Source organism: Notamacropus eugenii, chromosome 3 (genome assembly GCF_028372415.1).
Source record: "Notamacropus eugenii isolate mMacEug1 chromosome 3, mMacEug1.pri_v2, whole genome shotgun sequence".
Classification (NCBI taxonomy): Eukaryota; Metazoa; Chordata; class Mammalia; order Diprotodontia; family Macropodidae; genus Notamacropus; species Notamacropus eugenii.
In genome coordinates, this window is record NC_092874.1 from 167,509,980 (window position 1) to 167,524,065 (window position 14,086).

At 38.2% G+C, this 14,086-nt stretch overlaps 1 protein-coding gene across 1 annotated transcript in view; it reads left to right on the top strand.

Moving 5' to 3' along the window:
• Positions 1-322: 322 nt before the first annotated feature.
• The window catches only part of FRMD4A (FERM domain containing 4A), a 547,164-nt gene continuing 533,400 nt past the window's right edge, over positions 323-14,086 (top strand). The window contains exon 1 of the mRNA XM_072653270.1: positions 323-528. Within this exon, the coding sequence (XP_072509371.1) occupies positions 496-528 (33 nt within the window). The 5' untranslated portion in view covers positions 323-495. The remainder of the gene's footprint in view (positions 529-14,086) is intronic.

Consider the following 14,086-nt stretch of genomic DNA (forward strand, 5'->3'; position numbering starts at 1 on the left):
AGGAGGAAAGAAAAAAGTATTCCTCAACTTACCTTTGCCAAAGAGACCCAGTTGTAAAATTAAGCGCTTTCAAATCCCTGCAAAGTCAGGACATGAAAACAAAGTCTGTCCCCCTCACTTGTCCTGGATGACCTGATCCCCATAGTTTAGTTAAGATCACTTTTCCTTGGCTTGAATGCATTACGTAAGACAGTGATCATTTGTCAAGTGAGTCGGTTGTACAGAGAGCTGTAGGCAGATTATGGGGAGGGGGGAGAAAGAGAGAGGGAGAGAACGAGAGGCAGAGAGAAAAGGGAGGTGGGGAGGCTTCTCCACACACAGTGCTTTCCAGGCACTGGGGATTCAAGTTAGACAGGTTGGCTGCTGGGTGCCGCGGCTGAAATGGGAGTTGCTCTTGGATCCTGACATGGCTTTCTTGGTGTGGGATGCTTAAGAAAGGGAACGGAGAGGGACTAACTTGGAGAAGAGTGAAATTGGCATGAGGATTAAATCAACATGGAAGGTCTCCTGTCTCCGATGAGAACGAAGGTAGGGACGAATGATTCTCAATATATTTTGAAGCTGCTTAACTGTGCACAAAAAAAGGAATGGGAGGTGTAGCCCTGCCTCCGTGAACAGGAGGCTCGCTGAGCTTTTGTCTTATTTCGGAACTGTGCTGGTGAATGAGAGTAGATCCTCTGGGAAATAGGATTGATTCAAAGGAATAGAGAGCCGGGGCAGGGGCACCGGGGTCGTGGGGGGGAGAGGGGGTAGGTAACTATTCATCGAAGGAGACAATGAGAACCTTAGTAAATGACTTTGCCTTTTAGATGATTAGACAGCCATATTTTAGTGGGGTTTCCATCGCAGCTCTATTCTTTTGGTCGGTACGAGCCTCGGAGCTGTTCACTAGAAAAGTACCAATCTGTAGACTGCTTTGCAGCTCCAGAGTAACACATTTAAGGGACCTGCATGCATATGCCCCCATGCCACCCCTCCACCCTGCTCCCTGTGATTATCTTTTTCCTCCAACTCCAGGCTTGTCTATCCTCTTTAGTATGGATATGGAATCCTTTTTCTGCAAAGTAGGTTAATGTAGTCAGTCTTTCCTTGGAAAAGTCATGAAAAGTGTACTGGAAAGATTTTGGACCTTATGTCCCTGGGGTTTGTCCCTGTAACACTTCCAGCCTCGGTTGTGCGAACCATGAGGACTGTAGCCAAAGATCTGAGCAATCATTGCCCTCTGGCTGAATGGGGCTTTTCACTAGAGAATGAGGTTTCTTAAAAGTCGAGCTTTCTATGACAACTGATGGATGAGGTGGACATTTGACATGTGGTAGAGTCCTTTACAATGAACTCTAAATGTATGTGCTGGAAGTTCTAACATTTCTTTTATAATAACTAAAACCTTTATTCACTTTATTCACTTATCAGAGTAATTAAATAACTGAGGCAGGGTCTTGATTTATACCTTGATTGCTTATTCTGTATTTAATTATTTGTTCTTGGGTCTTAAGGTATTTTCCCTTTGCTGGTCACTGAATCTGGACAGAGTCTTCTAAGATAGTTTTTGAACTGGGATCATATATAAAATAGTCTTTTCTCATTGGATGCTATGGTTCTTTTATATAGTCCTTGGTACAGTAGCTCCCCAAAGCACTACTTATCTAATTTTCTTTCCCTGGAAGTGCAAAAGAGACCAAAGTGAGAGTACATTGCCAAAGTTCTAATCTTGGCCCCTCAATTGACTTCCTATCTGATTGCTCATCAGACCCCCTGCCTTGCTCTTCTAGTCCAAACAGAGTAACAGGGCTCACAAACATATTTCAATACAAATTGCTATAAAAACAGAAGCTATTTTTACAAGCTAGTTTTTGTGGTTGTTGTTTTTAAAAGGGAATATGCTTCCTAATACATTAACCATAATAGAAGCTGATTCTTATTTTCTTTTATTGACTAGGTGAGTCTTAAATGCTTTGGGTGATAGCTCTATAATCTGTTCATTTCTCCTCCTGTATTAGAATGATCCCCTCAGGCAAACTATCAGGGTAGTGTGCCCTCCTAGGCTCAGAATAGAACTGCAGATCTATTGGTTTGAGCTCATATTCTTACACGAAGGGAACTCTCATTGACTTCACTGGGAGTTCCCTCTATGAAAGGATTCAGAATCCAGGAACTTTGGAAATCACATCGGGGAGCTATTAAAATGGCATGCCGTAGTAAGAAAAAAGAATTGAACATCAGTGTCTCGATGTTTTGTGGTTTATTATCTGTATAATAGCTGTAGTTCAGCTTCTCTTAGCAAGAATTCAGCTTGTTTATGATTGAAAATCAAGTCGATGGGTGCAAAGATTTTTTTTAATGGAATTTGTAGAATCCCCACCACATAGGGATCCCCACTCAGGCATCATTTTACCTTTGGAGATTCCAAGGGACTTTGTAGTTTTAAAATAGAAACACCTTTAGCTTTCCAGCATATAAGTGCAGTAGCTAGAAATTGTCACTCAGTCCATCAAAAACTTAAATCTCACTTGAATCTGGTAACTTGCCATATCAACTCAATTCATAGGGCAGGAACAGATTGTTGGAGTAAATTCTTACTGGGAAGGATATTCCCCTGAACGTGTTTGCTTCCAGTTCTTACACTGCCACATGCTGGCTTACGGAAGGCTTTGGGTGTAGGCTGAATTACCCAGGGGCAGGATCAATGGCAATGTGTTCTTATTTCTAAAGTCTGTGCTAAGTGTTTTATTCAGGTTACATTTCTAGTTGAACATTTAGTGTGGATTTTTTCTCTGTTAATTTTTGCATGGGTTTGCATCATCTTCCAAGGTATTGGGCATTGTGATTGAACTGAAAAGTGAGGCTTCTGAGAGTGATATAGTTTATACGTTACGGTTTCTTAATAACTTAGTGACAGTTTAAAGCAAATGTTAAGGTAAATTGGACATCAGGCTACAATTTCATTATACCATGTAATAGATTTAACCAGACTAAATCATGGGTGCATAATTCATTTTTTGCCTTGCATAATTGGTGCATAAATATGCATGAGATTAACTGGAAGTGCCAAAATGGGGTGGCAAAGTGGTCTATCATGTTAAATCTCGGGCAGTTGAAATGAAGGCACCTGAGCACCCACTGCCTCTCAGGGTAAGGTGGCTACACTTGACATAGCCAGGAGCAGACAGAAGTGACAGCTGGTCTTTTGCTTAATCACAACCCCTGTCTTGTCAGTGATACATGGACTCTGCACGTTTTGGCTGGATTCAGTTGGGTGCTCATGTTATTTTCCTTTTATATATAATGCAATCCCCAAAGGTGCCCAGACTAATGGACATACTGTCCTCCCAGCAGACTGTGACACAAAACTTGAGACTCTAATGATGACAAGGTAAAACACGCACACACATACACACACACATGCACACACACGAGGAAAATGACATGCAATAGCTGCCACTATAGAGGCAAAAGAAGGAATTTTATAATTAATCTGGTTGGTGCATTTTTAAGTCTCTTTTAAATTTGCTTTTAATCCTCTGTCCTTCATAATTCCTTTTAATCCTCTGAGTTGCTTTCAGTGAATGATGCTGGCAAAAGAATTTCCCTTGTTTCAGCTCTCTGTGCTGCTTGCCTGCCAATGCATGCTTCAGGATTTGCAAAGAGCACCTCGCCAAGGCTACTTAATACCAAGCCAATTCTTTACTTTTCTGCCTGTGCGTGCACAGTGTGTGCCACTGGGAAAGCTGCAGGACAATTTTAGCATCAAAGAAAATGCTTGGTTGGGTTGTTGAACTGGGCATTTTTCCTGTTCATCTGAAAAAAAAGTTTGGAATGGACTTCACCAAATATTTACCTGTATCAGTGGAGGGTTAGATGAGATCAGCTTTTTCCAATGAAGCTGAAACTTATAGAAAGTTCAATTTTGCAAATCAGCAAATAATTCAAAAGGAATTTAGAGATTTCTGGATTCCTTGATGGATCTTATCTCTTACTATTTAATCCTTTCTTTGAAAGGGGTAATATTTTAAAAGAAACACTTGTAATCAGAAAAATTCCTTTGGAGAGTGGTTATTTGTTTTCTTGAACCAATCATGAATCTAGCACAAAGGTATTATGTCATTTGCCTATTCTAGCTGCCTCAGTTTTGCTCTGTAGTATGAAGGTCTCTGAGACAGAGTCTCTGTGAAGAGCAGGCCATTCCATAAAGTGGAAACTCAAAGTGAAAAGAGAGGAAAGTCTGAGAGGTGAAATAAAAGGATCATTCATGAAGTTCTGCTGGAATTTGAGACTCACTGTCTGAGTTGTGTTCTGTTTATTAAGAACTTTCCTTCCATGAGTGACAGATGTCATGAAAGTTTATAGTTGGTTCAAATATTAGACTTATGAGAACATTGGATTTGGGGAAAACTATTAAATAGAGATTTAAGATCAGGCAGTGTCATCAAACACAAAAGGCACACTGGTATATAAAAGTTTTACAGCTTGTTAGACTGCTTATCATAGAGGATATGAAATCTCTGAAGCCATTTATAGTTATTGTAAATATGTTTGGCACTTTGCAGAGGCAGATCAGTATATATAATGTTTTAGTCCTTCTATTTTGTAGGTAGGGAAAATATAGTATTTCTGAATTTCAACAACTTTTATGCATAGAGTGTGGTGGCATTATATCTGTAAATACAGAGTTATATGTTTGGAAGGATTATATAGGCATAAAATCAAGGCTTTTTTTTAGACCTTTGATTTCATTAATATAGAGAACTCCTAGTGATGAAACTCCCTCTACCAATGTAGATAAGAAGCTGCTCTTCAACTTATAGCCTTAGAGAGTTGCCTGGACCACTGAGAGATTAAGTGACTTGACCAGGGTCACACAGAAGTATGACTTGAACCAAGATCTTCCTGATGTCAATTTTGTGTCTACTACACCATGCTTAAAATGTTTAAATGTTTACTCATGTTTAAAAGATCATTTAGCCATGGTGAATGACTACTAGGGATAATATGTTAATCATCAGTGATAGGAAAAGAGGTTGAGAGCTGGAAGAAATGTTAGAGGTCATCTGGTCCAATGTCCTTATTTTACACATGGAGAAACTGAGGCCTTGAGAATTTAAGTGACTTAACCAGGTTCTCGCAGGCAGTAAGTAGCAGAATTGTTATTTGATTCCAGATCCTTTGACTCCAAATCCAGGGTACTGTATAAAAAGTATGTGTGTATATGTGTATATGTGTGTGTACATATATACACATATACACACACATGCACACATACATATGTATAGCCCAGGCAAGTGGCTCATCTGCATTGGTAAAGGAAGTTTCATCACTAGGAGTTCTCTATATTAATGAAATCATAGTCAGTCCTGATTTTATGCCTATATAATCCTTTGAAAAATGTATGTGTATAAATACAATGCATACAGTACATTTGTATATATATAAATATATACACATATATAATATATAGTATATTTAGCATTCATGCCTGTCTAACATGTGCATTATGAACCTATTCTTATGATCATAGATCTAGCACAAAGATATTATGTCATTTGTTTATTCTAGCTGTATCAGTTTTGCTTTATAGTATGAAGGTCTCTGAGACAAGGTGTCTTTGATGGTCAGGGCATTTCATAAAGGGGAAACTCAAAGAGAAAAGAGTGGGATCACTGTGTAGCCTTGGAAAACCACACCTTATAGGCTTGGTCCATATCTTCCCATGCTGCATAGGGTATGTTGTGCTCGGAGTTTTCCTTGCTTTTTCTAGTGGCACATGTGAGCTATAGGTTCTTCTTTGCACAATCCATGAAAGAAAAGTACTGGGTATATAGTTGCAAAGATGAAACAATCCTAGACCTCAATGAACTTATATGCTGTTGAACTGAATAGCCACTATATGTGTACAAATTCTAATTTTAAAATTATAATTAGACCAATCCCACAAGAACATTGGGCATATTTCCCAGACATGAGGCCATAATGACAGAATTTCCAGGGCTGGCAGGCCACTGTTGCTCCCATCACCTCTGCCCCATTGGATAAGTAGAAAATTTTCATGTTAATTTATGGACCATGGGAAAATAAAGGCACTATTATACTTTGAGTGTAACCCAGTCCTTTTAGACAATGAAGAAGTTCATAATGCACAACTAAATGGCTCTAGGTAATTAGTAAACATTATCTAACATATGTAGAACATTCTACATTTGTGAAATGATTTGTGATTTAGATGCCTTCAATAAGAAGGTGGGAAACATAGGAGGAAAGATAGGTCTGAAAGCATTAATCAATCCCAGGAAGCAATTTAATGCATAATTGCAATATTGTCTTATCCAGAGGTAGGAAACCTGTGGTCTTGAGGTCATATGTGGCCTTCTATGTCCTTGGGTGTGGCTTTTTGACTGAGTTCAAGTTTTACAGAACAAGCACTTTTATTAAAGGGACTTGCTTTGTCAAGTGTGGATTCACTCAAAGGGCTGCACTTGAGGACCCAGAGGGCCACATGTGGCCTTGAGATCACAGGTTCCCCACCCCTGTAATATAGATGGAAAACCTAAAGCATAGAGGGCTGACTTCCAAGGCAAAAACAAAAAATCAACTGAAAACAGAAATAGTCTGATTAAGCCACATTACTGGTAATTGGCAGAGCCCAAACCAAAAGAGAGAAGATTTAAGTGGGAGGTTGGAGTAGAGAACAGAGAATTTTAACCATCTTTAATTTTGCAATCAAAAGGCAAATTAACAAATCCCAGAACAAATGTGGCTTCATCTCCATCTTGGTTTTCCAATTCACATAAAACTTTAAAGGTTGCAGAGTACTATACAAATGGCATAACTTTGGGAGCTAGATGCTATTGCTGTCACCCATTTTACAGATGAAGGAATTGAGGTAGATGGGTTAGGTGATTGCCCCCAGTCACACAGCTAGCAAATGTCTGAGGCTGGATTTGAAGTCAGGTTTTCCTGACACCCATCCCGATGCCCTATCTGCTGTACCACCTTGCTGTCAACAACTGCAAGTTCAATTTGATTTCTCTGAAAGTATCCACAATCCACTATTCTCTTTCTCTGATAAAGCCAAGCAAAATAGGTTTGGGTTTTCACAAAATAACTGGGTTCAAGCCTTTTCAATAATTTTCCCAGAAAAAATTAAGCTTATGAGCAATTCTCAGGGCCTGCTTATAATTTTATGATTCTGCCTATAACAGGCCCTGAGAATTGCTGGGCTTTATTAGAGAAAGATAATTCTGTGATGATGGAGATGAAGCCACATTTGTTCTGGGATTTGTTAATTTGCCTTTTGATTACAAAATTGAAGATTGTTGTCTCATGGTCCTAAAGTTGGAAAGGACCTCACAGGCCAACTGGTTCACCTCTCTCATCTCAAAGATGAGGATTCTGAAGCCTAGAGAGACTGTGATTTGTCCACAGCCGCATCACAGAGTTGGGCTTCAAACCCACGTCCTGTCACTCCAAATTCAGTGCTCTTTTTACCACACTGCCTCTTATGTCTTGGTCCCAAAATGCCATAATCAATGACCGTAAGACCACAATTGCTTGCCTCAATCTAACTAAAATATGAAATTGACAGACAATATTTAACACAAGGCAGGAAAACATGCCGTTTTCCATGGTGAATGTGGTCTTAAACCTCTAGGTCTACTTTGATAAATCTACAACTCAAGGGAAAAAGATGGCTTTAAGATGCCAAGATGAAGGGAGAAAGTGATTGGTCTGAGTAACGAGATGGGAAAACTTCCTATGGAATTGTACGAATAAAAAAGAAAAATATGTTCAAAATCCAAAAGTCAATCAGCAAGAAAACCCAGCCACTTTTATTTGGACTCCAAAGGAGCACAGTTTTAAAGACAAGAGTGGAGAGAAACTTGTTTTGAAAAGAGGTCCCATTGTTTTGCACAAAGGGAGAAGCTTTCAATGCAAATAAAACTTAACATTTGGAGAAAAAGTAAGCCCACACTGAGTTAGGAAGAGAATAAAAGTAATAAAAATAATCACCTATCTCTAAAGGGATAAAAAGACTTAAAGGGAATGTCTTTCATGTTTATAGTGCCCCCTCTAAGACACTTAGGGAACAGGTACAATTACTTCTTTCTTAAATGAAAGAAAAAAGGAGATTATGTGATTATTTTCTAGAGATTAGAGAATGAGTCACAATGAAACAAGGAATTAAATATGCTTCTACTGAATAATTCTTGAATTTCACATTGGGCAACCAGGTTCAGAAAACCTATGATCATCTTCTAAGACCCCTACTCAAGATAGAGTTACTGATTTAAATAATTCACTGGAAGACAGACAATATAAAAGAAATTTTGATTATTCTTCCTCCCTATAAATCATGGTAGGAATTTCATCTTTGGCCACAAGAGGTGTCTTACTTGCTTTACTTTTCAAGATGGTGATTTGAAGTGATTATGATATGGCAGGAAGGGGCAGATGACTAACTGTAAACATGGATGGAGGCCAGTGGTACTTTCCATAATGTGTGCTAATACTTTTCTTTTTCTATGGATTCTAAGCAATTATCCTGCAAGATGAGTAAATAAAGCATGTTTCTTGAACAGGGAACTGACTACTTCATGTGGCTTCAAGGGGTATTAAAATTTGCTTTGATCTACTTTTTTTTTTTAACTTGGATTTTAGGGATAATTAAGACAAAGTAGGGCGCATTGCAATGGTATGTGCCAAAGAGTTAAAAGTGCTTGATCTTTCTGATTGGTTAATGCCTCAAATGTTAGTTATATTCATTCTATAATTTGTTAAATAATAATAAATAACATTTTCAATTGACAGCATAACTTCTCTCTTCCTTCTCTTTTATATTTTATCTATGATTAAGATTATATAAACTCAAAGCTTCTACTCAGGGACATTTTGGAAGATTAATGCTGTTAACTCCAAATGTAAAAAGTTGCTTAGTTCAGATCTCCCATTGTTTCCAATTTAAACTCTTCATAACCTGGCTCCAGTCTACCTTTCCAGACATGCTACATATCATCTCCCTTAACTAGCCTTTTTCCTATTCCTCAGAAAAAACATTGCATTTCAAGTTTGTGTGCCTTTGCAAAGGCTTTCCCACTCTTTGGAATCTACTCTCTTTTCATCCACCTCTGAAAATTCCTTGTTCCCTTCAAAGCTCAGGTCAAAACTCTCCTTCTAAATGAGGACTTCTCCTCATCCCTCTTTCCTGAGTTGCAACAGTCTTTCTGCATTTACGCTACCTTGTACGTTTTTCCACCAGGCGAATGTAAGCTCCTTGAGGTTAGGGACTATTTCATTTTTTGAAAGTCTAATGCCGGGTACTTAATAGGCGCTTAATAAATGCTTATTTGAAATTGCTTGATCATTCTGAAGTTTCCCCAGGACAGGTACAAGGAGCTAATTGAGACAGAGGGAGGGGAAGGGAATAATCACTTACATAGCAGCTGCTATGTGCTAGGCACTATGTGAAGTACTTTTACAAATATTATCTCATTTGATCCTCACAACAATTCTACAAGGTAGGTGCTGTTACTATTCCCACTGAGGAAATGGAGACATACAATGTGACTTGCCTGGGTTTACAAATCTTAATATCTGAGATCAAATTTGAATCCAGACTCTCTGTCTACTGAGCTGCTATTGCCTCAAAAAAAGAAAAAGAAAATAGTAGTTTGTAGGTGTTTAAACCTTCTTTGGTATTCTCAGAGTGCTTAGCACATAGTCTTTGTCCCACTCGTTGTTGTTTAGTCACGCCCAACTCTTTGTGACCCATTTGGGTTTTTCTTGGACAAGATACTGATGCGGTTTGCCATTTCTCTCTCCATACTTGTCCCATAGTGACAGTTAATAAGTGCTTGTTGACTTCTTTGCTCGATTTAATTTAGTATTAAACCTGAATTTCTCTATTTTTTTAAAATATGAATTTGTAAATCTGATGTTCCACATCATCATGGTCTTCTCAGGATTCTCTTTCGTTCATCTGAAGAATCTGTCAGAGAATCAAAGCAGGGCTCAACGCACAGCCAGGGTGAACCAGCTCCTCATTTTTCCTAGTGCTCACAATTAACTTACTATAATATTATAATTCCCAAACCTTCTCACTCTGAGATTGGTCCAAGAGTCGTTCATGTTTTCTAAGCTCCCAGGATGAAACTTCTTCAAGCTTCTTTTCTCAAACCAAGTCTTCACCTCTTCTGGAGTAGTCTCTCTTCACTCTACACCTAGCAGTGACCCTGATGCTCCTTAAGTAGACTGAAGGAGGAAAGAATCATAGTCAGCTGGGTGCTCCTGGAGCATTGGACACAGAGCGATTCCTCATTTACCCTTCTTCCCTGAACACCCTCAAATCTTGACACGTATTTCTGAATCCAGTTCTTTTTTCTTCTGTCTTCAGATTAAATTCTCCTCTCCACCCCGTAAAAATGCTGTTGTTTTCAAGTGCAATCAACGGTGTAAGTATGGTCACCTGTGGAAATAAAATTACAGTTATCCCTTTCATATCACAACTTTCCCCATTGTGTTTTTTAAGTACCAAGAATTGGCATAAAAAATGAAGTGGAAATTTTGGGAGAGTTTTGCAGAAGCCTCAGATGACATACAAAGGATGGCAGGTGGTGTAGAAAAAAAAGTTTAGAAACTCAGAAATGCATAAAATATATGTATAGTATTGTATAATATCAACATATTTTATCTTTTAATACTATAGCAATTCAGACTTCTTCTCTGGTACAAAGGGAGGGCCCAAAACCTTTATGTGGATTTTCCAGATTGTGGGGGGCATCACACCCTTAGCCTCCCAGATGGGAAAGAGATAATTGTAATTACTTTGGTATTACTTGAATGAGAAACAGGAAGGAAGGAAGGAAGGAAGGAAGGAAGGAAGGAAGGAAGGAAGGAAGGAAGGAAGGAAGGAAGGAAGGAAGGAAGGAAGGGAGGGAGGAAGGGAGGGAGAGAGAAAGGAAGGAAGGAAGGAAGTTGTCATGGCCTAATGGATAGAGCGCTCAAGTTGGAATCAGGAAGATCTAGGTTTAATATTTACTCTACATCAGGTATTTACTAACTATGTGACCTCGGAGAGCCTCTAAATCACTCTCAGCATCAGTTTCTTCATCTACAAAATGGCAACAATAACAACACCTACATCAAAGCACTGTTATAAGGATTAAATGAGATAAAATAAGTAAATTAACTGTGATAACAAAGTACTTTAGAAATCCTAAAATGATATTATACACACACACACACACACACACACACACACACAAGCATCCATATAAAGAGTGATCCATTATTGTCGTTGTTTGTTGTTGTTGATGATGACGTGGCTGTCGTTGTCTGGTCATTTTTCAGTCGTGTCCAACTCCTCGTGATCCCATTGGATGTTTTCTTGGTAAAGATACTGGAGTGGTTTGCTGTTTCCTCCTCCAGTGGATTAAGGGATGCAGAGCTTAAGTGACTTGCCCAGGGTCACCCAACTAGTGTGTGCCTAAAGTCAAATTTTAACTCACAAAGATGAGTGTTCCTGACTCTAGGACTGGTGCTCTGTCGACTTCATTACCTAATTGCAAGAATGACAGAGAGAGAGAGAGAGAGAGAGAGAGAGAGAGAGAGAGAGAGAGAGAGAGAGAAAGACAAAGAGATGGGGGGGGCAGAGATTTGATTTAGCAGCAGCAGGAGGAGTATTATTTTAGTATTAGAATAGTAACAGCAGCAGGAGAAGAAACCTGCAGCTGCTGCTACTATACTAGTACTATCATAATACTTTTTGCTTTTTATTCTAGTTCTTCTCCTGCTTCTCTGTCCATTCTTTCTCAGTCTTTTCTGCTTATCTGTTTCTTGTCCCCTTAGTATCTTCCCCTGAGTTCTGTCCTAAATACTTTTATCTTCTCTGTCTCCACTCTGTCTCTTGGTGAGCTCATTTCCTCCTATGAGTTCAAATATCTTTCCTATACTTTACAATTCCTAAATCTCTTTATCTAGTCCCAATTTCTCTACAGAATTGCAGTTAAATGTTGTCTACCTCTTGCTAGATGTGTCATCCTCCGTGCCCTATAGGCATCTCAAACCCAGTACTTGCCTGGATCTTTACATTAATTTCCTCCTTGGTCACCTTGATAGCAGTCTTTTCCATCCAACCCATTTTCCAAACAAGTTCCCAAATGAGCTTAGTTACAGATCTGACCATTTTGCTTCCCAGTTCAACAACATTCTGTGGCTCCCTGTTACTTGCAGATTAAAATGCAAACTCCTTAGCCAAGCATCAAAAACCACTAGTCTGACTTCCACTCACTTTCTAACTTTAATTTATGTTACTTTCTTTCATAAACTTTATAGTCCAGCCATTGAAAGAGGACTTTTGTGGAGGATAATTGAGAATAACAATGACACTATTCATAGCTCTCTTCTCCTAAAATGGGATTATATTTTAGAGATGAATGAGAGTTTAAAGATAGATTATTGCTATAAAACACTCTAGAGTCTTGTCTATTCATTTGATTTATGCATCTTGTTAAATCCTACTTCATAGTTATATCAGAGTTTCATGAATTTATTTTTTAAAATAAAATTCCCTGATTTTAAAAAGTGTTTTGTTTGTGCACAGAATGAACACTAACTAGTTATTCAAATAACTATATGATGACAAATACAACAGTTTTGAAATTAGTAATTATAAACTAGTTTTTACTGTGCTTATAAGATTTTTCCTTACTGGTTTGCCTGGTCTTTTCATAAATAAGTGAAGCACTAAGGGTGAAAATGGTAATTTTCAGTGATAATTTATAAACACTTGTGAGATGTTTTATTAGTTAAATCACATAGGAGAGAGGATAGTGGGGGAAAAATGGAAATCTGTAGTTTGGGCTTCCATGCTATGGACTAGTTGCCTAGGCAACCACCTGTGATTAAGTGCAGGTGCTATCTGAAATATGGGTGGAAGTTTGAGATATGTAAGAGCTTATGTGCACAATAAAAGGAAAGAATAAATCATTGACAGGGTCTCTAGGTCTTTAATTGGTAAAGAAAATGTTCTGAATTCAAATGAACTCATGGAACTATTGATAAGTGCTGATGAAAGTGGGTGGGATGGAATATACTATAATTCAATCTAATACCTTGTAACTCCAACAATATATGTAAATAATTGACCCCTAGGATAGAAGATTCACTGAGATGGGGAGTTTTGGGGTGATGAAACTCCCTCTACCAATGTAGGTTGGCACCTTTTCTGCAGTTTGCTTTCCTAGAGAGTTATCTAGATGACTAAGAGATTACATGACTTGCCCAGGATCATCACACAATCAATATTCCAAGATCACGATTTGATGCTAGGTCTTTCTTACTTGGATGTCTAATCCCTAGATACTATGAATGCTGTCTTTCAAAGAGTAGAAGTAAAACTAAAATTTGCATAGAAATCTTTTGCATAGAAATAAAATGATACTTCCAATTGTATAAAGAGATTTATGGTTCTTTTTGTGATCAACTGTCCATATATTTGAGATACAAAAGCCAGACATCTGGCTGTAGGGTCTAGTCCACGGGTGGAGAACCTGCAGTCTTGGGCTAGTCTATGCCTGTGGGACAGGGCTGAGCAAACCAGCCCAAGTTAACAAATGACTCTTGATAAAACTCTATTCAACTATTTTAATTCTTATGACTTCTGATGGTTATGTTTAGTGGGAAACGTAGCACTGGATAACTATTTCAAATTAATTCATTGGCGGTTCAGTAGTTTGGCCTATAAGATTTTTTAATTAAAGGACTTTTAAACCCCAAAACTACTGAACACTGATATATGGCTAATAAAGTTCTCGGCTGTAGTGGTATCTTATTGATCATGAAACAGTCTTTAAATATGGAGAGATCTGACTGATTGAAAATTTAATTTCTGAAACATCAGTTTTAAAAAATTTTCAACATATTTCTGTGAAAGTAGTTTTCATTCAAGAGGTTAACAAGAACAATTCATGTAGGCAGAAGTAATTTGCTTTTTGGCTAGCCAATAATGTCCAAAATAATGTGCCATTTTTGTGCTTTGTTTTATGAATAGGTTTCCTTTCAGTGATGTATGTACAGTTATACATATATTATGGGA